The 26,266-nt window shown below is 46.7% G+C and overlaps 2 protein-coding genes across 2 annotated transcripts in view; one reads left to right on the top strand and one right to left on the bottom strand.

Moving 5' to 3' along the window:
* Positions 1-12,371, top strand: part of RIMKLA (ribosomal modification protein rimK like family member A) — a 40,206-nt gene extending 27,835 nt beyond the window's left edge. The window contains exons 4-5 of the mRNA XM_004614202.2: positions 1,805-2,008; positions 8,833-12,371. Coding sequence (XP_004614259.1) covers positions 1,805-2,008; positions 8,833-9,323 — 695 coding nt within the window. The 3' untranslated portion in view covers positions 9,324-12,371. The remainder of the gene's footprint in view (positions 1-1,804; positions 2,009-8,832) is intronic.
* Positions 12,372-22,577: 10,206 nt separating this feature from the next.
* The window catches only part of ZMYND12 (zinc finger MYND-type containing 12), a 31,034-nt gene continuing 27,345 nt past the window's right edge, over positions 22,578-26,266 (bottom strand). The window contains exons 7-8 of the mRNA XM_055138417.1: positions 26,074-26,216; positions 22,578-22,685 (exon numbers count right to left, since the gene is read on the bottom strand). Coding sequence (XP_054994392.1) covers positions 22,578-22,685; positions 26,074-26,216 — 251 coding nt within the window. The remainder of the gene's footprint in view (positions 22,686-26,073; positions 26,217-26,266) is intronic.

Here is a 26,266-nt window from a genome sequence, read left to right as displayed (position 1 = left end):
ATGATGGGTCTCATTCCCCTGACCCTGGAAGAGCCCCCAATGCGGCACCATTGGGAAGGATGAGTAAAGAGAGCCTTCTAAAATCTCAGGGCTAGCACGAGTGGAGATGTTACTGAGACGGCTGGAGAAAATAGACGATCAATGGGATGATGATGATGATGATGATGATGATGATGGATTTTTATTTGTAGATTGTTCATTGCTCATGTAAAGTAGTATCTTAGAGGAAATGGATACTGATTAAAGAAGTTAGACCAGTATATGAAAATAAATCTAAAGAAATGAGTAGATAGGTGGACTGTGCCTTTAAAACCGTTACAAATCTTGTGCACCCTTATTTTCCTTGTTTGTTATTTTACAGAAAATGCTGTCTTTGCCCTGATGACTTCATAGGGCAAGTATGAAGTGCAAATGAAATTTCAAAAATACAAAATGCTTGGCACATAGGAGTAGATGATTAACTCATCTTCCTGCCTTTCTTTTCTCACCCATTTTTCCTCCTTGCTTTCTTTCCTCAACTCCAGACTGTTATGCATCACCATGCCAGAAGCCAAGTCTCAATTTCTAGCCCCCATCTCTGCTGAAATGTTCATAGAACCCCCCCCCAGGGCCTAGAACAGAATCTCAGACATCTTCTGCTGTATGCCAGATTTTCAGGTGCCACATGGCCAAACTGAGACATATTTGGGGAGCTTATTTCTCAGCCCCAGCAGGAGACCCTTCACTATATTAATTAAGACTTCAGGAAGCTCCCATTCCTTTTAAAGTGATCACATAAATCATAGAAAACCATCTCTTTCATATAGTTGCAAGCTATACTAGACTGGGGCATTTGCAGAGCAGGCCTTTTGGGAATCCCTACTCAGGTCTGCAAGCCCATGCACAAATGGAGAAGCAGATGGTAATCGGAAAAAAAAAATAAGCCCTAATGACTCTAGCAGAAAGTAGAGAATTTGGACTCAAGCAAGAATTCCCTCCTCCCCCCAGAGATCAATAAAGATAATTCCTGGTAGAATTACAAGTATAGCCAACAAATATAGGATTACTTTGTTAGGTCAGACTCTGGTGACCCTCTTTGAACCCCATAGTATTTTGTAAAGCCTCACAGTGCATGTCATGCTGTGCTATATTCTGTTTTGGGGTCTCTTTTGAGCTATACTTGGAATTCCTCTGGAGTATAGTATATTGATTATGATATTTATTATGGTCTGAAAATATCGGTTGATCCTAGCTTGGTATTATCAAGTCATGTGAGGTTTGGGGGATTAATAAATGAGTTAGATCCTGCTTAATCATAATTGTTGGGGTGATAGGAGATGCAAACTGATGGGTTTCGAAGCCAAATTGACTAGATTCTTTGAGTTTTATTTTGACTTCTTTGTATTATTTACTTTTGAAAGGGAGTGGCGTGGAAGGAACGAGTGTATATTATTACATATCTCTTTTTTGGTGGGGGACACTCACCTGGCAATAATCAGCAGTTACTCCTGGCTCCACACTTGGGAATTACTCCTAGTGGTGCTGCGGAACTCTGTGGGGTGCCAGGGATCAAACCTGGGTCAGCCACGTACAAGACAAGTGCCTTACCCACGTACTGTCTCTCTTGCCCCATGGCTTATTAAAACCTTAGAAAAACCAAGAGAAAATAGAGCCACAGATGGCTATTTGATAGGAGAGCCTCCTCAGGTAATTGGACCAAACTCTCTGGAGAGAGTGAAAAGAACAGGTGGCGGTGGAGAACAGGGGATGGGCCACAGAGTTCTCACTTCTCCAACTGTTGCTCTCACTCTTTGTCTTCCTAAAGGAAAAGCGGTTTTCCTGGCGAGAGATAAACATCACCTCTCAGACATCTGCCATCTGATTCGCCACGACGTGCCCTACCTGTTCCAGAAATACGTGAAGGAGTCGCATGGCAAGGATATCCGGGTGGTGGTGGTCGGGGGCCAGGTGATCGGCTCCATGCTTCGCTGCTCCACAGACGGCCGGATGCAGAGCAACTGCTCTCTTGGTAAGGGGAGACGCTCAGATTGTGGGGCCTCGGGGACGGGTCCCAGGGCTTTTCACTAGGATGTTGAGGCCGCTCTGCGTCTGTGACGCACTCTGGTAGCTTCTCAGATCCCTGGATGGCATGAGGGGCCCAGAGCAGAATCAGAAACAGCGCTTGCCTTTACCAGCACACAGCCCAGCAGGGCGACAGCTGGCTGTGGGTGCCGTGATGGAAACTGGTCAGGACGCCGAGGGCCGGACCCTGTCCTACAGAGGCAGGACTGAGTGGTCAGGACAGAGCAGAGGCTGATGCAAGTATTCGTGTTTGAGAAGAGCTCATGTCTGGGGGGGGGAGCGGCTTGAAGGCCTGAGATGGGGTAGGGAGACGAGTGTGGAACCTGCAGTAGTGGGGCAGGAATAAGGAGGGGCTGCACGAATGTGACGGCAGGAGGCAGTGCCTGTCCCACCGTGACATTATAATTACAGGCTGTGCAGTGATGTCTTGTCTGCATAAAATGTGTCAGGACCCGTCTTTCCCAAAGTAGACGATACCTCCCTGGAATGAGGTGGGGCGTGGGTGGGACTAGTCTCAGTGCTATTGTGGGGGGAGGGCATCTTCTTGTTCACTTAAAGAAGAGGGTTTTCATGGAGCCAAAAAGGTAGTATAGCAGATAAAGTGCGTGCCTTGCACATAGCTGACCCAGGTTTGGTAACCTAGACGGTCCCCCAAAGTCCCAGGAGTGATTCCCTGAGTATAGTCGGGTATGACCCAAAACCAAAAAGTTAAAGTTTTGTTTTAAAAAGTTAAGTAGGTGGGTTTCCATGTGATGCTGGGCATTTTTTTTTAACTTTCTGGAAAGGGCCATAGGCCAGATTAGTTTGGGAACCACTAGCATCAGATTTTATCTTAAGAGTTTTTACCACAATTTTACAATTCAAAAAAAATTTTTTAATTCCAAACATCGATGTCAAAGTGCCAGAAACTAGAATTTTAGAAATGAAGTGTGGGGGCCTAAACGAGAGAACAATGGGTAAGGTGTTTGCTGTGCACAGGACTGACCCAGGCTTGATGGCCAGCATCCCATACAGTACCCCGAGCCTTCCAGGAGTGATCCCTGAGCACAGAGCCAGGAGTAACCCCTGAGCAATTACCAAGTATGGCTCCAAAACAAGAATAATCAAAAAGGGAAGTGTGTCTTTTGAAATTTTATCATAGGCAAAAATTATAGAAAGAATATCTAATGAGTGTTTGGAAAAAGTATTTCATTCTTACAAAAGAAGACCAAAGGGGCTGGAATGATAGCACAGCGGGTAGGGCATTTGCCTTGCACACAGCCAACCCGGGTTCAATTCCCAGCATCCCATATGGTCTCCTGAGCATAGCCTGGGGTAATTCCTGAGTGCAGAGCCAGGAGTAACCCCTGTGCATTGCCAGGTGTGACCCAAAAAACAAACAAACAAACAAACAAAAAACCAAAAGAAGACCAAGAAGATAGAAGTAGAAATATGTGGTGCCAGAGAGATAGTACAGGAGGTATAGCCTTGCATCCTACTGGCCCAGTTCAAAGCCCTGGCACCATAAATGGTCCCTTGAGCTCGACCAGAGGCAACTCCTGACACAGAGCACTGAGCACTGAGGTAGCCCCTGAGCACACTCAGATGTGGCCCCTCTCCATCTCCAAAAAGAAATATGTAGTTGGTAGGACAACTGATGTTCTTTGGTAATTTTTGCAATTTAATTGCAATGTAAATAATTGTAGCACTATTGTCCCGTTGTTCATCGATTTGCTCGAGCAGGCACCAGTAATGTCTCCATTGTGAGACTTGTTACTGTTTTTGGCGTATCGAATACGCCACAGGTAGCTTGCCAGGCTCTGCCGTGTAAATGAGATACTCTCAGTAGCTTGCCGGGCCCAAGGATAAAATTATGTTTTAAATGTCAGGAAAGAGGAGGAAGCCGCCGGGAAGACAGTACAGCGCTGTGTTGCCTTATCCCCAGCAGCACATCTGAGCCCCTGAGCACAGCCAGGACTCACTCCTGAGCACAGAGCCAGGAAGAACTGAGGACCACCACGTATGGTCAACAAAACAACAACAACAAAAAACCAAGGGGCCTAAGAGATAGCACAGTGGGTAGGGTGCTTGGCTAGCACACAGCCAACCCGGGTTTTAGCCCAGCATCCCATACGGCCCTCGGAGCCCTGCCAGGGGTGATCCCTGAGCACAAAGCCAGAAATAACCCTGAGTTCTCCTGGGTGTGCCTCCACCCATCCCCCCAACACACACACACACAAAAACAAGCCCCAAAAGTCAGTGGAGGCCAGGCTGGAGGGATGGGACAGCAGAAAGGTGCTCACCTTGCTTGTGGTGCCCAGGTTCACTCCCTGGTACCAACAGGAGTGATCCTTGCACAGAGCCGGGAGTGAGCTCTGAGCACTGCCAGGTGGCTCAAAGCCCAGCCCCCACCCCCGAAATAAAGAAAAGTCAGCAAAAGGCTGCAGGGAGGGATGGCTCCAAGACTGGGGCACGTGATTTGATTCAGGAGCCCTGGTTTGAGCCCCAGCACTACACGGGGCCCCAGCACCGCTGGCATCAAAACCCTCTGCCCCGGCCAAAGAGTAAGTCAGAGAAGGCACCAGTTAAATCACACCCAGTTCAGGGTGCTGTCGCTGGAGGTGGGGGCGATCTCGAGCACTTCTGTGAGGAGGCAACGTGGGGAAAGTGGGGTCCCTGCGGCCGGGAGAGTGGGAAACCAGGCAAGACTGCACCAGCTGCCACCCCCGGGCCCCCCACACTATAATGTAAATATAGCAAATCTTTTTTTTTTTTTGCTTTTTGGGTCACACCCAGCGATGCACAGGGGTTACTCCTGGCTCTACACTCAGGAATTACACCTGGCGGTGCTCAGGGAACCATATGGAATGCTGGGAATCGAACCCAGGTTGGCCACGTGCAAGGCAAACGCCCTACCCGCTGGACTGTCACTCCAGCCCAATATAGCAAATCTTTCTTTTTCTTTTTATCTATGTGTGTGCCATACCTTGCAGTGTTTCAGAACTACTCCTGGCTCAGTGCTCAGGGGTCATTCCTAGCAATGTTCCAGGGACCAGCAGGTGCTGAAGATTGGACCCGGGCCCCCTGCATGTAAAGCATACTCAGCCTGTTGTGCTCTCTCTCCAGCCCTCCAACAATGCATTTAAAAGGAATACAATTGGGGCCGGAGCGATAGCACAGCGGGTAGGGCGTTTGCCTTGCACACGGCCGACCTGGGTTCGATCCCCGGCATCCCATATGGTCCCCCAAGCACCGCCAGGAGTAATTCCTGAGTGCAAAGCCAGGAGTAACCCCTGAGCATCGCTGGGTGTGACCCAAAAAGCAAAAATAAATAAATAAATAAATAAATAAAAGGAATACAATTATAATTAATCCAAAGAAAAATGGACTTTTCTTACATATGTGGTGCTGCTAGATAGCTGCTACTTTTGTTTGGGTCAGATACTAATAACACGATCCTTTAAACCTCTAGGTAAAATTCGGGTTCTGTTGGGTAGATGGAGATATCCTAGGAAGGTTATAAATTCTTGTCCCCATCATAGGAATTTGCTACTGTGAACCATCTTGACTAAATTTGCATGTTGGGAATATGAAAAAAAATTACAATGATGATCATTTTCAAAATCACCACATGAGCATGTCCCGACAATTCAGTGACCCGTGTAAAAGCTTTACACATCAATTTGGTTCTTCTGTGAAAACTGGGTGAACAGTTTCTTGGAGCAGACCCCATGCTAGCTGTTGGGAGTGTAGCAGGTCATGGGTGAGTACGTGCCTTTGGGCAGCTTTATGGCCAGTCCAGCAAAGTAGGCACATAAGCAGATTAGTGTGAGAGACTGAGGCTGGAAGAGGCAAATGTCCAGTGCAGATGGACATGGGGCAAAGTACCTACTACTCCGTTCCCCTGATAACCATGTGCTGTTCCACGGTATTGAGCTGTATACTTCAACATTTGTCTTCTACAGTGGGTAGGGTGTTTGCCTTGCACGTGGCCAACCCGGGTTTGATTCCTCCGTCCCTCTTGGAGAGCCCAGCAAGCTACCGAGACTATCCCGCCCGCACGGCAGAGCCTGGCAAGCTACCCATGGCATATTCGATATGCCAAAAACAGCAACAAGTCTCACAGTGGAGACATTACTGGTGCCCACCTGAGCAAATTGATGAACAACGGGATGACTGTGCTACAGTGCTAGTCACTTTACAGAGAATCTGGGTTTTTTTTTTTTAAAGGAGCCACTCCCGGCAGTTCTGGCCCTGGGGAGTAGTCAGGGCCACTGTCAGCGATGTTCTGCCCCACGGTGCAGAGGGCCACTAGGCCTACCGGGTGGCATCTGGGTGCCACGCCCAGCTGAAAGGGCAATTTCAGGACCTCACAAATGCTACAGTTGTGCTCGACCACTTGAACTATCTCCTTGGTCCCCAGAATTCAGGATTAACTAGGAGTCCCCCATTCAATAATTAATCTGTATTGCTGTTTTGGGCAAGGGGCTGCTAGCTAAAGCTGTTTTCTGGCTTTTTCCTTATACAATGTGATGAGTATAGAGACCAAGGTAAAGACATTATCTATTGGACCTGAGAATATGAATTGTTAATCTTTCCAGGGAGACTAAAAGGAGAGAAATAAGTCAGAGTTTAAGTTCTCCAACAAGTCAGGCCAGACTATCCTTGGGTAGGATTTTATCTCAAGCTTCCCTTCTTTAAAAATCATTTTAATTTTGCTAGTTATAAAACAGTCAAAGTAGAAAACTTGGGAAATAGAGTAAAGCAAAATGAAAAAACACATTTATCATTAATTACCCTTCAGAAACAACCAATATTAAAATTTTGGTTAGTACCTCAGTGCAGTAGCAGCATGTCCATCTTGTAAAAAATTTGATAGCATTTTTTCTGATTACAAAAAACAAGTCTCACAATGGAGACATTATTGGTGCCCGCTCAAGCAACTCGATGAGCAGCAGGACGACAGTGCAGTGCTACAGTGCATTAAAATCAGTCATAGTGATGACTGAAACGTACCATGAAAGTTTGTTTGTTTGTTTTTGCTTTTTGTCACACCCAGCGGTGCACAAGGGTCACTCCTGGCTCTGCACTCAGGAATTACTCCCGGTGGTGCTCAAGGGACCATATGGGATGCTGGGAATCAAACTCAGGTCAGCTGCATGCAAGGCAAACACCCTCCCCGTTGTGCTATATCACTCCAGCCCCAATACCATGAAAGTTTGTAAGTCTGTAACTGTACCTCATGGGGATCCATTAAAAAAAAAAATTAAAAAAAAATACTACAGGGGCTGGAGTGATGCCACAGTGGGTAGGGCGTTTGCCTTGCACGCGGCTGATCCAGGTTTGATTCCCAACATCCCATATGGTCCCCCAGCACCATCAGGAGTGATTCCTGAGTGCAGAGCCAGGAGTAACCCCTGAGCATCGCTGGGTGTGACCCGAAAAGAAAAAAAAAAACTACAATAGTTCATTCTTTTTTTTAAAAAAATTCTTTTATTAATTCACCATGTGGAAAGTTACAAAGCGTTCAGGTTAAAGTCTCAGTTATACAATGCTCAAACACCCATCCCTTCACCAGTGCACATATTCCACCACCAAGCAAAAGTTCATTCTTATAGGTAACATCAGAGTAATTTTCTGTAATCTTATTAATGTATTTGCCTAAGTAGCTTCTTTTGTTATTCATATTAATTATATAAACTCCCCAAAAAATCAGTCATAGTGAACAGTCTTATAATACTTATAATACTTCCCATGGTTTACAGACTTTCTGAGAGAATCATTTTTAGTGGTTGTGAAAAACAAAAAAGCTTTGCATGGGCCAGAGAGATAGCACAGGGGTAAGGCCTTGCATGTGGCCAACCCTAGTTCCATCCCCAACATGGCAGGCATGACTTCTGAGCACTATTGGGGTGAGCCAAAGCCAAACCCTCCCCCCATACTCTTCCCTTTTATTGTGAGATATCAGATTCTAATGTTTTATATATCCACCAGTGGGTACTTATTGGGTGCCTCACTGTGTACCAAACCTATAATATCCAGTATTTTTTGTTTGCTTATTTGGGGCCACACCCAGTAATGTTCAGAGTTTACTCCTGACTCTGTGCTCAGGGTCACCCCTGGTGGGCTCAGGGCACTACATGGGATGCCAGATATAGAACCTGGGTTGGTCGTCTGACAGCCAAGTGCCCTACCCACTGTACTATTGCTGTGGTCCCAATATCCAGTGTTTTAAACAACTGCCATCAACATCGTTAAGCATAAAGCTTTTCATTTTATTTGTGGAGGGGCCTTGAGGGAGAATGTTTAGATCACACCTAGGGTGCTCAGGGGCTAATCCTGATTCTGTGGTCAAGCTGGATCCCTGATGGTAATAGGGCAGGTGATACTGGGGATCAGATCTGGATCAGCCACATGCAAGGCAAGCACCTTACTTCCTGTACTATCTCTCCAGACCTTCTTTTAATATACGGTTGTCCCTAATAGTGCTTGGTGGGGAGGGGCAGGTGGTTCTGGAGATTGAACTCAGGCCTCCTGCATATGAAACATGACTCCATCCCTCTAAGCTGTGTCCCCAGCCCAGAAAGCTCTGATTGGTCCATCACATCAGGTTCAGAAGACTGAAGCATGCATTCTGAAGAAGAAGCAACCACCTTGCTTTCCCGGAGACGGTCCCATTTTCCATCCAGACCTCAGTGTAGTACCACAGTGCCCTTCCCTGCCATGCCCCCCCCACCCCGCCCCACTCCCAGCTCCTCTGAAGCGTCTCATGTCCCTGTGCTCTCCCCACAGGTGGCGTGGGTGTCAAGTGCCCGCTGACAGAGCAAGGCAAGCAGCTGGCCATCCAGGTGTCTAACATCCTGGGCATGGACTTCTGTGGCATTGACCTCCTCATCATGGATGATGGCTCCTTTGTGGTGTGTGAGGCCAACGCCAATGTTGGCTTCCTGGCCTTTGACCAGGCGTGCAACTTAGATGTGGGTGGAATCATTGCTGACTACACCATGTCCCTGCTGCCCAGCAGGCAGATGGGGAAGCTGGCCGCCCTCCCTGGGCTGGCCAGTCCCAGGGAGCAGAACGAAGCAGATGGCTGTGCTTCAGCTCAGGGAGTTGCAGAAGGCGTCTACACCACCAACGGTGGGTCTACCTCTAGTGAGAGTGAGCCCGAACTGGCAGAGATCCGGGATTCCTCAGCAAGCACCGCCGGGGCTGCCCTGCCTAGGCTGCCCGAGCCCGGCTACAACATTAACAACAGGATTGCTTCCGAATTAAAATTTAAGTGAATTCCTACTTTGTTGGCAGCATTGAAACCAAATCCTCCTGCTTCCTTAGTAGTTTCAAGTGAATCAAATCTGGACTGATGTGATTTCATTTGCACAGAAAACCAGAAATCCCATCTGGGCATTCAGCATTCTTTCTAATGATGATGATTTAAGCAAATGGCCTGGCTGTGTGGTTTTTATGAAGACAAATAGAAAGACACCCGGAGCAGCAATCCCAACCGATCCATTTGAGACCCGTGTCTGCTGCGAGCATTCGGATATTATGGCTGGGCTGGGGTTGATACTCTGACTCGGTGGCACTGCTTCTGACTCTGAGCAGTGGTGCCCAGAAACTCAGATGGGCTCCTGGAAATCCTAGACTCTAAATCAGTCATCAGCTGGAGATGTGTGTAGAAGAGGGAGCATGTGATTGCAATTACATGCTCTTCGTTACGAGAGAGAGTGTGTGTGCTTGTGTGTCTGTGATGATTAGAGAATACACAGTCCAAACACCCTTAGAGGATCAATCTCTGCTCCTCATCAATCACCCTATTTCTCTGATACTCAGGAGACAGTGTTTCGAGAGTTTCCTCATTAGCATTCGTAGTGAAGCACTTTGTGGAAAGCGAGATCGAATGGTCTGGTTGATCCGTGTCTGGGTCTGAGACAGGGACTTTCTACTAATAGCCAATTTGCATTTAGAGACTTGATTCCACTAACGCCAGTCGCCAGCAGCCTCCTGCACCTTTGCTGCCTTTAGCCTCAGCTGGAAATACACTTCTAGTGAGCTCGTGGCTCCACACTTTATTTCTTAAGCATGCACTAAAATCAAACACCGGGGACTTCCTTTTCCACGGACTCTGTTCATTTGTCCTACAGAAGCCAATATGTTTTGTTTTGTCTTGTTTTTTAATCATAGAACACCTACTAGAAGATAATAATTTCTCCCCTTCTCTACTGAAACTTTGTATATTCTTTAGCTGCTGTGTAGATTGAAGCCATTGGAATCAAAGTCTAATCCCCTTGACACTGGAGTCTTATCCAGATTTCAGAGACCTGTCCTTGCCCACTTTTCCAGCTGGGGAGACTCAGGTCTCAGGAATCACTCATTGCACTTTGCAGGGAGAGGAAATGCAGACATGACAACAAGTGCTTTTCATGTTAACTCTTAGAGCAGTAGATGATCCTTCCATTAGCGTAAGTCATGGAGATGGAGTGTCCCGTCTCTTCTTATTTGAAGAATGACCTAATGTTAGCAAGGCTACCTTTTAAACCAAATACACTAAAATACACACACTCAAGGGTTACTCTTAGCAAGACTGTTTCCTCAGAAGCTGTACTCTTGAGCTGTGGTGTTGCATGTGCCAAGAACACTTAGACTTCCTCTTTGGAGTGTACCTCTGAAACCATTCAAGGGAAAAAGCCTCACAACCTCACAGTCAAATCTTGCTTTCCACATCATCCCTCCCCAGAGGTAGGCAGTCCCAAACACCATCACCTAGTTATCAGATTTATTTTTCTAATGCTGTTTGACTGTTAACAACATCCTTCCTCAAAAAGAAGTAAATCTGTTCTTAAAGGAACAAGACTTACCAGCCTTGGGCAAGCTCCCAGGGATGGTTCCCGTGGAGGGGTCAGCAGTGTTCAGCGCCACTGAACTCAACATGTATCTTTCCAAGGTGACTACTTTGACGGCAATAACACCCATTTGGATGTATTAGTTCCCATAATGATCTACTATAAATGTAAAGTGTGTGTAAAGTCAAACTACTTCCTCCCCGTCCCCAACACATTTAAATAGACATCAAGCTCTTTAAATATCTGTGACTAGAATCAGATCTCAAAGGAAAAACTGCTCCTCTGAAGAGATCTGTGCCATGTCATGGAGATACCACATGGGACACTGGTCTAAATGCAGCCCAGCATCAGGTACATGCCTCCATGCTCTAACTCTCATCACAGGTCTCAAACACCTGGAAAGCGATCAGTTTCACCTTTCTACAACATGTACTGCTCAGGGTAGGCATAGAAAAAAGATCATTCTCAATGGAGTTTGCTAGATGCTCTCTGCACAAACATCTTGGCTAAGTGATGCCATTCTGGAAGCTGCGTTCGCTTATTCCCACTGTTAGTAAAATCCCAGCCCCCTCCCCCCTACCCATTTCATCTAAAAAGATGCTAGTGAACCCCACCCTGAGCAGGGCTGCTGAAGACTGCTTTTAGACTTACAGTGAGGATTCATTTTCTAGCCATTGGTGACTTCTGTAGTCAACGGGTCACCCCTTGGAACCTGCGTAGAGGGAGAGGCCCGGGTCACTGCAGGATCAGAGCCCCTCCAGGGTTTCCACTGCCAGCTTGGACCGTGCCAGCCTCAGTCAGGCAGACAAGCCATATGCACCAGAGCTGCCCACAGTGCCTGCTGGGAGGAACGTGAGACCCATAGCCCAATTCTGGTCCTGGTTCTTTCTTAAAACAGCTGGTTGGGCTTGTACAATCCAGTGAACTTTGTCTTTCCATGTCCCCATCCTTCAGGTCAAGGAGATACCTATTCTGGTGGCAAATCCTGGAGGTGCTTTGTAGTTGAAAAGAGTTCAAGAAACTGTACTATGTGTGTGTGTGTGTGTGTGTGTGTGTGAGTGTGTGTGTGTGTGTGTGTGTGTGTGTTGGCAGGCAAGAAGGGGTTTGAAGAACCACTCCTACATCTGGTTTTATAACCATTTCCTATCACCCCTCCTCTGAGGGGGTAAAGAAGGAGGCCAAGAATTCTTGGCATTATTATGCTAAATAGTGGTGGGAACTCTGAGAAAGGATGCCAGATTCTCAGAGACCTTCTGGCCAGAGAGGAGCAAGGCACTATGTGTATTCAAACACCTTCTGATGTATCACGGAGACTGGAAACTCTTGACTCCTGTGCTAATGGACTGTCCTCTTATGTAACATGAATTGCAGAGTCTATATACAGTCTTCCCATTATCTGGTCATTGCATCTCAAAACTGGTCAAAACTTGAATACTAGTAGCACAGTCATTCGGAATACATATGATTCTGCACTTAGGAGAAATGTCTTCATGTTATCCTCTGATTGCTGAGGGTTCTGGGTTGCCAGGATCCATGATGGGAAGTGGGGGAATGGGGGTGGACTTTAGGTCTTTTGTATTTGATAAACAATCGACATGGATCAGGAGTTCATTGCCGTCAACTCCAAAAGGGTACCACAACTGAAAGGGGAAGGCAGGAAAGGGAAGGAAAAAGTTGTGGAAGGATTTATGACATTTCAGTGGCAGTTCTAGTGGGAAAAAAAGAATAAAGGGTTCTTCTGTGAGCTTTCATGGAAGAACTATGATTATATTGGTTAGAGGAAGGGGTCTCTGAAACTGTTCTGTATAAACATAAGGAAATGCATAAATTTCCATATACCTCAGAGGAAGTGGGCAAGATCAATTCCTTGGAAATGCTAGTCCTGCAAACATTCTGAAGATTGAAACAGCTAACTGGGAATTCCAGGATCACCCATGAAACAGTTGGCCCTCCCAGGGGGAAATGATTGCAATTACTAGTGAGCAAGCCTAGAGCCATGGCTCTCTCAGGTTGGTTTATGGAGCCATATTGGAGTATGAATCCCTCAGCTGTAAAACATGACATTCCAACTTCACACCTCCACTTCCAAGTCACCCTTTTGTCCTGGAGATGAGGCTCCTGCTTGTTGTCGGTCTATGCAGATGTCTTGGGAAGAGCCCTGACGACATTTTTGTGACTGTCCCTTGAAAGTGGTGTTCTTAGATCTGTCACTGTAGCCTGATGAAAGACTGGTGCTGTTTTTGACTGCCTGAAACTCATGGCGTTTGCTGTTGTGTGATTTTTTAATTTTTTAGGCAATATGATTTACAGGGAGCGATAGCACAGCGGTTGGGCATTCGCCTTTCACGTGGCCAACTCGTGTTCGATTCCTCCACCCCTCTCGGAGAGCCCGGCAAGCTACCGAGAGTATGGAGCCCACACGATAGAGCCTGGCAAGCTACCCGTGCATATTGGATATGCCAAAAACAGTAACAATAAGTCTCTCAATGAGAGACGTTACTGGTGCCCGCTCGAACAAATCGATGAGCAACGGGATGACAGTGATGGTTTACAGTACTTGTTAATGGCAGGGTTTAGTGTATCACATAGTCCCTTATCACACCCTCCTCAAAGTATCCACTTCCCTGTTTTGTCTCTGTATTCCCTGCTCCTCCCCATCCTATTTTCCTCACCCCTGCTCTATAGTAAGCTTCTTACAGAGGACCAGTTCTTGGTTTCTGTTGCCTCTGGGAATTTGTTATTCTCCTACTATGTTTCTTTGTATCCCACATATGAGAGAGATCATTCTGTGCCTGGCCCTCTCTTGACTAACTTCACTCCACATGATGCTCTTCAGATCTCCAACCCTGAAGCAGCAGATTGTATGATTTCATCTTTTCTTGGAGCCTCGTAATATTTCATTGTATATAAGTGCCAGGACTAGAGTGACAACACTCCAGTAGGGTAGGGCGTTTGCCTTGCACATGGCCAACCCGGGTTTGATTCCTCCGTCCCTCTCAGAGAGCCCAGCAAGCTACCGAGAGTATCCCACCCACACAACAGAGCCTGGCAAGCTCCCCATGGTGTATTCGATATGCCAAGAACAGCAACAAGTCTCGCAATGGAGACGTTACTGGTGCCCACTTGAGCAAATTGATGAACAATGGGATGACAGTGCTACAGTGCTGTATATGTGCCAGAGTTTCTTTACCCAGTCATATGTTCTTTGACACTTGAATTGTTTCCAGAATTTGGCTACTGTGAACAGTGCTATAATGAACATCTAAATGCAAATGTCTTTTCTGAATAGATTTTGAGGGGCTCTTAGGGTAGATGCCAGTGGAATAGTTGTGTCATATGGGAGCTCAATCCCTAGTGCTTTGTTTTTATTTTTTTAATTTTTTTTTTTTTTGCTTTTTTGGGGTCACACCCCGGCAATGCTCAGGGGTTACTCCTGGCTCTGCACTCAGGAATTACTCCTGGTGGTGTGCTCAGGGGACCATATGGGATGCTGGAAATCAAACCCGGATCGGCCGCGTGCAAGGCAAACACCCTACCCGCTGTGCAATCTCTCCAGCCCCACAATCCCTAGTGTTTTTCACTCCTCAAAGGGTCTAGAAGACCAGCCTTCTTTTAATGTTTTCTTAAAACACAGAAACAGAGACTTCCACTCCTAGTCCATGACTAGACTCCATCACTGTCTCTTCCAAAACTCCCCTTGCTACATATAAAAATGTTGTTCTTTTAACCTTTTTAACTTCCTTCTTGATTCTGGACCCAACACTTTTGTGTTTCGTGTTCCCTGGAGCTCCGGGTTAACACGAAGAAAGTCATGTACAATGCTAGATTTGAGGCCCCAGGAATAGCAAGTCTTTGGAAACCAGCCCAGCCCCCATCTGATCGCTGGGGCATTTGTAAAAATGGGATCATTTAGCAAGTCAGCTGTGAGGCTGGGATGCAGGCTGCCTGGCTATCCATCATTCATCTGAGCCTCCTACCAGAGGATCTCTACCACATTGCCATGCTGGGCCCACCCAAGACCATCCCCCTTCTGCTGTGCCTCTGCTCTGGAGTGGACTGCTGATGTCCTGGCTATGGAAAGTTCCACTCGAGGCCTCTCTGAGATCTCTGATGCAAGATGGCTTGTGGCTTGGGCTGCCTTCTACAGAGCAGCCAAAACCATAGCTTCACCTCCCACTGCCCGAAAAGGACTTGGAGGTCCCAAACTTGTTCACCTTAAGTGTACTTGAAGGAATCTAATTGATAAACATGTTTCAGGAGTCCTCAACCACAAAGCCAAAAGCGCCCTCCTCTTCTGTTTCACAGGGAACCCCGTTAGTGCAGATTCTTCCTGTCAGAGCCCAGGTGTCCGCTAAGGCCTCCTTACCCTTTCCTCAGCCAAACAACCGCGCTCCAGTTCCTGGCCCTCGGATCCACGTGGTTTCTAAGAGGCTTTATATTTCTGCAGTCACTGCTGACTTCAAACGTCTGCTAGCTTACTGGAAGTGGCATCTCTTCTCTGTGTCCAGTGAGACATGATGTTCAGACCATGCCCGACTTCCATTCATGCCAAGAGGCAAATGAGTTTGTGTGGGACTATCTGCTTCGGTGATGTCAGAAGAGGACACCGGGCAAGGCAGACATACTCCCTGTTCATAAGGACCCACACAGGGGCTGGAGTGATAGCACAGCAGGTAGAGCATTTGCCTTGCAGGCAGCGGACCCGGGTTCAATTCCCAGCATCCCATATGGTCCCCTGAGCACCACCAGGAGTAATATCTGAGTGCATGAGCCAGTAATAATTCCTGTGCATTGCTGGGTATGACTCAAAAAGCAAAAAACAAACAAACAAACAAACAAACAAACAAATAAATAAATAAATAAGGACCTATATATACCACAAGAGACCCACTCCATGGTGCCTATCTCCCCTCTTGGGACATGCTGATCCCACTTGTTTCCATTCCCAGCTGTATATCTACTCTGTTTGATTCCTGTAGTGCTCTCACCTCCAAGATTTTAAAAATTTGTTTGGGGGCCACACACAGTGCTGCCCAGGGCTTACTCCTGCCTCTGCTCTTAGGGAACACTCCTGGCAGAATTGGGGGACATATGAGGTGCCGGGCACTGAATTCAGGTCTGCCACATGCAAGGAAAGTGCAATATTCTCTCTCCAGCCCCCTATAGTCACCTCCAAGATTTGACCTTCTACCACCAGTGGCTTCTTCAAGGCATTTTCCATAACAAACATGGCTTCCTCCTCAAGAGTCATCTGAATGCCATCCCTCTCTATTTTATTATTATTTAGTGTTGAGACAATGAAGGTTTATGACATGGTCTGTGACAAGGCACGCAGATGCATCCAAGTGAATATCACCACACCACATTCACCACCGAGGCAACAATGACACTTTATGGTCCCCTGAATCAAGTGCCATTTTTTATCCCTACTTGCTGGCCACTTATCACCACCATGTTCACCATGTTCATGACGGCCCAGTTGTCAGGGCCGTCATGCTTTTTGGAAAAGCAACACACACCAAGGTAAATGGTGCCCATTTGAACTACACAGCCCCGATTCAAATCCTTGCTCCATAACCTACAGCTTGTGTGACCCAAGGAAAGTCGCTAAATCTTGCTGAACCTTTGTCTTATCTCCTACAAATGTGATCAGTAATACCCTCCTGAAAGTGAGACACTCAGCCCCGTGCCCACCTTCTAGCAGGTTCCTTCCTCTCGCTTCCTCCACGGTCAGTGATCACAGACACAGCCTTCCCATCCTGCGGGCTCAGAGCCAAGGCCTAAAAGCCTCAGACAGCAGCTTTCCAGCTGGGACAAAGAAACACAGGCTGGGTGGGGGTGGGAGGTGGCTGGCGGCTCCTCAGACATGCTATAGTTTGGGCTTCATGGTTGGAAGGTCCCATCCGTCCTTGAAATTGTCGTGTAAGATAGAGGGGGTATGTTTGGCTTAGGAAAACCCCCGAAGAAAGAAGTCTGCCTCGGACAACTGGGAGGCTGCCAAGCTGCCGAGCATCCCGACCTTGAATGATTCGGCACCTGGCTTTTTTGGCTCTTCCTGTATGAAGTTTGCTGGCTTTGCATCAGATGGAAGGAGGAATTGCCAGGGACTTGAATTGAATCTGTCAAACGGGGTGAGGGGAGTATAGAATGCTGGGGACTGGGCTGGGAACACAGAGAGTCCGACAGCACCATCTGGACTTAGCGAAGATGACAGCCCGGAAGTCAGATGGAGGTAGCCAATAAAGCCCCAAGTTCTGCTGTCCTGGTCCTGTCCCCAGGGGGGACTCCCATAATCTTCTCAAGGGGGGGGGGGCTGGGGCTCTTCATCTTTCTGCAGAACTGAGGTCGCTCTCAGGGCAGAACTAGGCAGGCGGTTTTAGTACCACCAGGCTGCACCAGCCTATCAGAGCAGTTTCAGGGATTTGCTGAGCTGGCTGTTAACCAAGACATTAAGAAAAAAAAATATGATAAACACATACGATTAAATATAATTAAATAATTGAAAATCAGAGGTAAGGCTCAGAATGTTTCATTTCCCAGTCGTTTTGCTATATTTGGCTGTTTACTGCCTCCGTGCTCCCGAGGTTATAGGCGTCTGTTGTCTTTGGTGGAAATACTCTGTAAAGGGGTGCTCTTCCCAGCACACCACTAGGGACATCACACTGGGAAAATTAAATCAGCCACAGCAGGTGTTTCTACTACAGAGGGATGGGTAAATGCCGTTTAGTCACATTTTCCCTGGAGAGCTGGTTGTTGAACATTTACCATTAAACTGCCACCACGTGGGGTGGGCTGACAAAAAAAAGTGATACAAGTAAGCATTAAAAGATTCAGCTGGGGTAGAGATGGGGGCAAGAAATGGGTTCTATTTCTCTGAAGCCAAATACCTTGGTAGCAGAACTGACTTGGGGTTTTGTTTTGTTTTATTTTGATCCACTTGAAAACACTGCTTCTCTGCTTGTTTTGTCTTGCCTCTGTTTTTCACGCTTGAGAAATCGCTTGCGTTTTTCTCTTTAACTAATAGAGTGATTTATGAGGCTCTATCTTACCTGTGGGCTCTACTTCAGCTTCGTTCCCTGCAGGAAAGTGAAGAGTAGATTTTGCTGCCTAATTGGCAAACTGGAAAATGTGTTCTAAGAACTCTATCTTAACGAGGCCCCCCAAAGAACTCATTTCCAAGTGATTAATACAGCAATAGTAATGTTAACATCTCCAGCAGGGAAGAAAACATCATAAATGATTGTTTTTGCTGGTTTTGCTTTTTATTAAAATTACTATGAAATGGAATGCTTTGTTTGCCTTTATCCCCCAAACCCTGTGTCTTTTGGTGGTTCTTTTGAAGTAAGAATCACATGATGAATCTACATTGGATGATTTTCGCATCATGAAAGGAGGTTTCATAGAAACCTCTACCCCATTCACTTGCATGCCAGCTGCATTCTGAAAAACCCTAATTTTCCTTTCAAAGGCAGAATGCTGTTTGAATTGTAATATTGCCAGCTCTCAACTGTCCAGATGATGGAGGAAAATACCATTACAGATGGCACGCGCTTGTTGTGGGCCTGCTCGGCCTGCTCTTCCGATATCCAAACTGATATTTGAAGAGTCAAAGAGCCAGTGAGAGCTGAAGGCCACTCCAAGTGCCCAGGTAATGGCAAGAAGCTGTGTACCCACCCACAGCGCTGAGCAGAGAGGCTCAGCCGTCGGGACATTTCCAAAGGTTTTCTGGAAGAAGGCGTGATAGGCTCTTTCGTAACCGTGGTTGGCACCAGGTTGGTGACCCTTGATCGTCAGTCAGCTTTGTGAGGGTCCGGGAGCTGCTTACTGGTTCCTGATGAGAGTCACCATGTGACTCACAGGAATATTGTTGTGGCCAACACTGATTTGGGGTGTGACGCTCTAGCTATACCACACACATTGTTCTTCAACCCAACTGTGGGGAATGTGACCTAGATTTCTTTTTCGGTGGATATGAAAATCTTCAAACTACAAGCAAGTAGACTGAATATTTCAGTAAACTCCCCAGATTGTAAGTGATCAAAATCTTCTATTTTTACTGCACTTGTCCATCTCTTTTCTTTCTGCATTTTAAATCTCACAGACCCACTCTTTGCTCCCCTTGCCTTTTTCAGCATGAGTCTTTTTTTGTGTGTGTGCTTTTTGGGTCATACCTGGCGATGCACGGGGTTACTCCTGGCTCTGGACTAAGGAATTACCCACTGGCAGTGCTCAGGGAACCATATGGGATGCTGGGAATCGAACTCAGGTCAGCTGCATGCAAGGCAAGCACCTTACCCGCTGTGCTATTTCTCCAACCCATATGAGTCTCATTTTTAAAAAGGGCTGTTTCTTGATGCCTTTGCCACTTGAAACAAGAGTCAGTGATTCCTTGACACCATCTCAACCAGGTGTTCAAATTCCACATTTTAGAAACCAGTGGATCTGCTGGTTCAGGACAGACATTGGGGAGGGTCAGTGACTGTGCTCCCACCATCCTAATGGACTGGTGCTGAAACACCCCCCACCCCAAGAACCCATGTTTAGGTCAGTGGCCATTACCACCCCGTGTGGTCACAGCTCTGAATTTTCAGTCCTTTAGCAAGAAGCCTATGGTAGGGTCTCCTACATTTCCAATGTCCTGTGGTCACTTTTGAGCCTTTCCTAGCTACCTGATGCCAGCACCCCCTCCAGCTGCTCCCTGCACCCCCAGCTTTCCTGTAGTTGTGACTTTCACAGTAGGGATTTCCTCAGGAGGAGAGGGAGTACCTCTCCTCCACTGGCCTCACATGCATGGCCAGGCTCCCCATGACTGCCAGCCCCTGACTCCTGACTGCTCTGGGGGTTGGAACCGTGGGGCTGCATTTATCATGAGGGATGCAAGAGAACACGTGAGAGGCAGCGCCAGCCACACCTCAAGGTGCCCCTCTGACTAGAAAGCAGGCAAGGGGATGGGTGTACGGCTTGCTCTGGAAGTTTCTTTTGCTCTAAAGGACATGATGCTGCTCACTGGGGAGTTCTGTCAGTGCTGGTGGAAAGTACTAGAGCAATGCCGAGTTCCTGCTTTTGGTGAACTGACGAACATATGTAAGAATGTGTCCTGGTTTTTAGAAACTACCCACGGGCATGAATATGGAGAAACAAGTAGGCATCGGTTCTGCAATTTCCAAATGGTTCTGAAAATAATGTCCACGGGTAACAAAAATGATAAAGCAAATGTGGCAGTATGCTCACATTTGGGGCATCTGGGCAAGAGGTATATGGGAGTTCTTTGTAGAAGCAGTTTGAATAGATCTGACATTACATCAGCCTTCACTGCTGGTCTCACCTCTTCCTGTGAGACATTCAGTTTTTCCCCTCATTTTTCCGTATCTTCCTCTCTTCCTGTCCCATGATCCAATGCACCTTCTCCATGATTCTCTCAGGTAACTCTGGAACCATGTTCTCTGATTTTTATAGGTCCAATGGCTACCTTTGTCTTCCCATTTCTCCTCCATTGTTTCAATGTATCTCAGACTCCCCAGCTCCAATCTGAATTTTCACTCTTCTCTCTGGAGGACAAACTCACTCTGTTTCCAGGGCTGCCTCTGGTGGTGGGGAGCCCACCCCCCCCCACTCAAGCCAGAGAAAAGGGTAACAACAACACACAAACTCAGCAGTTTTATAGTCTTCTGCTGTTTTCCTCACCCCCGCATCCAATTTATTTTTTTTTCAAAATTTTTTTTTCATGTGGTAAAACTTTACTTTCAAGCTCTGAACAGTCTTTTTTCACTGAAGATTTTTTGCAGGGTCAGGGGCCTTGTTCATTAAGATGGAAGCTCTGTGATCCATCCTTAAAGATTTGCAAGGAAGGGACACCATTTATAATCTCTTCTGGTATCAAAAACAACCTTGTTCATATGCTTTTAAAACTAGCTACTGTTTATTTACATAACAGTTACTGAAACTCTGTGTGCATGTATATAAAATGTTTATCTCAATAGCATTGTCATCAGTCTTGATGAGTATCAGGAAAAACACTGCCAAACAAAATGATGACTTGATCTCTTATTCAAGTAACATTTCGTTTCTTCTGACACAAAGTGTTTCCTTTGTGTGGCTATTGTCCTGAGATGCCCTTCATTAAACCATTGAGAATCCCAAACACCTCACTTGCACCCTGTCTGTCTGTCTGTCTGTCTGGGATGTGCCCGAGTGTTCTGAAATTGGTCATCTGGGGACCTGGAACACAGACACAGTCCATAGCTGTGCAAGAAGAAAATGCTATGGAGTCAGGCACAGAGCAACTACTAGCAAATTTTTGTCAAACAAAAATTCACAGACAGCAGGATACACTTTGTAAGACTGCGTATATATTTCATATTTGAATAGAAAAAATGATTTTGGTTCTTGGGCCACAACGAGCTGTGCTCAGGGCATCGGACCTGGACCTCCCTATGCTGAGCCTGCACTCCGGACTGTAGCAGGCAGCCACTTCCCTGGCTACATTTCCTAATAGAAAAAATTTACCCATCGCTTCCAAGGATGATCCTGGTCGAACACCTGCAAATTATGCTAAAGAGGCAGAGAAAATGTGAGATGATCAGAGCATCACCAGAACTGAACTTCTTCAGCCTGACTGCTCCTGTGGATCAAGGAGGCACTCGTTTGCGGGCATTTGGGCAACTGAGATTATGTCCCTCGGTACTGTATTATGCCTAAAATGAGATGCATTTTTATTGTGGAATTTAAAAAATAAAAGCAGAACAAACACCTAAAGATGGTAAGGGGACTGGAGAGATGGCATATGGGTAAGGCACATTCTGCTGACCTGGGTTCAATTCACAACAGCCCATATGGTCTCCTGAGCACTGCCACGAGTGATCCTGAGCACAGAGCAAGGAGCAAGCCATGAACAGAGCCAGGGTCATCTGCATGCAAGTAAAGCCACTTAACCTCTGTACTTGCTATCTGTACTTTCCCCCCACCTCTCACCGTCCCCGCCACACACACACTTAACTATTTTTAAAGCAGTTTTTTTACTGATTGTTTTAAGAATTATTCTGGACATTTTCACAACACTTTAAGATTAATGTTAGTTTCATTACAGTATAATAGAGAAACTTCCCCAATAGAATTCTATTCCTACCTTTTCTTGGTGTGTGTGTCGGGGGGTGAGGGGCTAGTGGGGTTTGGGTCACTGCAAGTGGTACTCAGGGCCTACTTCTGGTTCTGAACTCAGGGATCAGTCCTGGTGCTTCGGGGACCATATGTGGTGCCAGATATGGAACTAGAGTGAGTTGCACACAAGGCAAGTGCCTTATCCCTGAACTAGCTCTCTCGCCCCCGACTCCCCTCCCCTTCTCTGACCAAGATCTACAGAACATGTATGGGAAGACTTTCGGGAGCTTTGATAGACTATTTGCAGTCTGATTACAAATACCATGTTAGTGAGCTGACAGACCATCACTCAGAAGTTGTACAAAGTCACCAAAGAACAAGCACAAAGGTCTTGATGACAACAGTTTACTATTTTCTATGCCTAAAGCTCTAAATTCCCTTGCATATGCAGGTAAGAAAGAAAGCACCTCTCTGGGGGGGGTGGGTTTCCGGGAGAGGGCAGGTGCTCTGGCTGTCCTGGGGGGCAGTTATGCCCCCTTCACTGTGGGAGAAGTTGTGGACCCAGTATAGCAGCAGGGGACACCGGGTGATGGGTTATATTTACTCCACTGTGACGAGATCTACCAAGTCTTGAAGGATCCCCTGTTCTTGCAAACTGCATTTTCGCTGTTGAGCTAGATTTAAGGCTGCTCTGGCATAGTTCTGAGCCTGAAAGAGAATGACATAAGAGGAAGTTATTAAAGGCAGGGTAAAATAACCAAGGCCTGGACTGCTACGTGAGGGCTATGGCTGCAAAGCTGGAGCCCACAGCCACACCTGCTGACTCTAAGTCTCTAACACCAGAGAAAGTACACGGCTCTGAAAACAGAGGCGCCCAGGAGGATACTGGTTCTCTCTGGGCAAGAGATGGACATGCAAGTACAAAGCAAAGACCAACGTGGTGCTTCCTGGTGGCAAACCTAATCAAACCAAGTGACCTGGGAGAGGGTTCATGCCCACATTAACAGAGGCAGGGCTCAAGCCAGGTCTGAAGGAGCCTCCCAGGTTGGGTCACTGGACATTGAATCCATGTGAGGCTGCACCCCCTCAAGGACAGAAACTGAATGGAAATAGAAGACTTTCTGATAAAGCGATTAAAGGGAACTTTGCCATTGAAAGGCCCCGTCTGCAATGGACCCCAGAAACACAGGAGAAGCCCCATCAGTTTCTCTGACCCTACGCCGCCGAGCCCAGTGGGGAGAATTGACAACATGAGCATAAATGAGGAACACCCGAACAAAGGGAGCACCTCACAGGGTCTTCATCAGGGCCCTTTGGTCCAGCATCAGGAGTCACAGGTTGAGAGATACCACGAATCAATTCCCATCCTGAGACCATGGGACTCAGGGTTTTAACTGGAACAGAGATTCCATAGGACATCTTGGGACAGACTCCTCCTTTCTCCCCTTCTGCCTTTTGTCTTTCCTTCTTTCCTTCCTTCCCTCCTTTGCTGCCTTCCCTCCCTCCCTGTATTCCTTTTTCCTTTCTTCCATTTATATTTCCTTTCTTCCCTCCCTCCCTCCCTGTCTCTCTCTCTCATCTTTCCTTTTTCCCTTTCTTTAATGAATATTTACTGAATGGCTACTGTGTTCCAAGAACTGGTCTACAGGTAGAAATTCCTGCCTAGAGAGAAATATGGTAGGGGAGAGTTGGAGAGATAGTACAGTAGGTAGAGTGCTTGCCTTGCAGGCAGCTGTCCCAATTAGATCCCTAACATCCATTATGGTCCCCTGAGTCCCTCCAGGAGTGATCCCTGAGCACAGAGCCAGGAATGAGCCCTGAGCATTGCCAGGTGTGTCCCCTCCAAAATACATCGTAGGGGAGAGAAGTAATGAAAAAAAGAAATAAAACAGGACAATACAATACATGCTCAAGGGGAAAAAATTAATACAGCAGGAAGCAGGGCTGGGAAGCATCAGTGTGGTCAGGGTGGGACCAGAGGACTCCTGCCTGAGCAAGAGCTGAGGGAGTGAGGCGCCAGCCTGGAAAGGGACAGAGGGACCCCTTTTCTCTAACGAGCTCTTGGAGTTCTTAGAGCTCTACCATTAACACTTGGGAGTCACTTACCCCAGGTATATTAAGTACATAGATAATTGGAACCTCAGTTGTGGAAAAGAGACTTCATCTCTTGCAAACCTAAAATTTCACTGGGAATATTCTTTTTTTAAAACTTTTTATTAGTGAATCACCATGAGGTACAGTTACAAACTTATGAACTTTCATGTTTGCATTTCAGTCATACAGTGATCGTTTACCCATCCCTTCACCAGTGCCCATTCTCCTCTATCAGTGTTCCAAGTATCCCTCTCACCACCCCCTTCTTCTCCCCCAACACCCCACCCTGCCTCTGCAGCAGGACATTCCCTTTTGTTCTCTCTCCTTTTGGGTGTTGTAGTTTGCAATAGAGGTATTGAGTGGCCTTCATGTTCGTCTATGGTCTACTTCTGGCACGTATCTTTCAACCAGAATGGGTCCTCCCAACATCCTCTACTTGGTGTTCCCTTCTTTATCTGAGCTGCCTTTTCCCCCAGCATGTGAGGCCAGTTTCCAAGCTGTGGGGCAGATCTCCTGGTCCTGACCTCTACTACTCTTGGGTGTTAGTCTCCCTTCAGTAGGAATATTTTGTCCCACAAATCCCCTTTCCCTACCACCCGCAGGGTGAGTGTCCTCCCTTTTATTCTCGCTCTGGCCCCCCATCATACCCTCATGCTTGCTGACTCTGAGCTCCAAGGCCCTGGTACACAGGAGGAGCTTAGAAAACGTGTGCTGAAGAAAGGAAGGGAAGATGGGGCAGAGGGGGAAGGGAACCCCCATACTGCTATACCGCCTCCCACCAACCCTCCCTCTTCCCTAGGCCTCTTTTCTTTTTCTCTGGGCCACTTTCATTGAGTATCTTTGGCCAGGATTCTTGTTTGGTTTGGGGCCATCCCTGGTGGTGCTCAGGGGCTATTCCTGGCTTGGTGCTGGGGGGGTGGGGGCGTCACTTCTGGTGGTTCTCAGGGAACCATGTGGGATTGAACCCAGGTCATCTGCATAGAGAACATGCTCAGTCCTTGAGTTATATCCCCGGGACCTTTGGAGTATTTATTTTCTCATTGATGTTACAATGAAACAAAGTTGAACAAAATGACATTAGATGATGAGCTGCTGTATTTGAATGAGTGACTTGATCAATAAATCAGTTAAACCCAACAATTACCACTTACTGTCTCTAAGAACTGAGCACAGGCCACAGGGCCTCGGTGTCCTTATCTGCAAGGTGGGAATAATGAAATACCTACTTTTCAAGTGGATATGAGAATAAAATATGATACTTCACATAAAGCACTTAGGCTGACGACTGGAAGCTAATAAGCACTTACAAGTGATCCCCTTTTGAATTATTTTATTGCAATCTACTTCTACCTAGGTCCCACCAGCAGTTGGTGCTCACTGAGTGTGTTGAGAGCTTCTTCTCTGTTTCTCCTAGGATATCCCTAGCACTTCCCAGCCTCAGTTTATCTATGCAATCCTGGGAAGGTCCCCTGGAAGTCCTCTATGCAAATGGGATTCACTGAGAAATGTGTGAGCACTCAAACTTCTTTGAAGTAAGATGCTTAGGCATTTATTTCTTTTGTAAAGAAACTTCTTTATGAGGCCAGAGAGATAGTAAAAGCACTTGCCTTGCACATGGCTGACTCAGGTTCAATCCCCAGCAGTATATCATTCCCTGCACACCATATCAGGAGTGATCCCAGAGTACAGAGCCAGGAATAAGCCCTGAGCACTGCTAGGTATGGCCAAAACAAATTTTTCTTTTAAAAAAGGAACTTTGTGGGGCTGGAGAAATAGTACAGTGAGTAAAGGACTTGCCTTGCATGCAGTTTACCTGGGTTTAATCCCCACCATCCCTTATGGTCCCTTAAGCATTGCCAGGAGTGATTCTTGAGCACAGAGCCAGGAGTAACCCTTGAGCATCTCTGGGAGTGGCCCCCAAACCCAAAAAAATAAGATCAAGTAAAAAGGAGCTCCTTTCTCATCAGAAAGCAAAGACAAGCTACTTTCTCTGGAAACTTGCCTTTGGAGAATTCATCAGGAAGAAAAGCATGGCAATGGTTTTCAGAACAAAAATAGTTTTTCTGGGTTCTTTTTCTGTTCTAGTCTCTCGGATGCTCAAGATCGTAGTCAGGATCCTAACAGCTTCTGCTTCCTGGGCTTCATCTGCAATGGGAAGAAGGGAGGAGAGATGGGGCAAATGGGGAGGCTGGGCC

This window comes from Sorex araneus, chromosome 5 (assembly GCF_027595985.1).
Source record: "Sorex araneus isolate mSorAra2 chromosome 5, mSorAra2.pri, whole genome shotgun sequence".
Classification (NCBI taxonomy): Eukaryota; Metazoa; Chordata; class Mammalia; order Eulipotyphla; family Soricidae; genus Sorex; species Sorex araneus.
The sequence above is the reverse complement of the archived record's forward strand: the minus strand, read 5'-3'. Positions and strand labels throughout refer to the sequence as shown.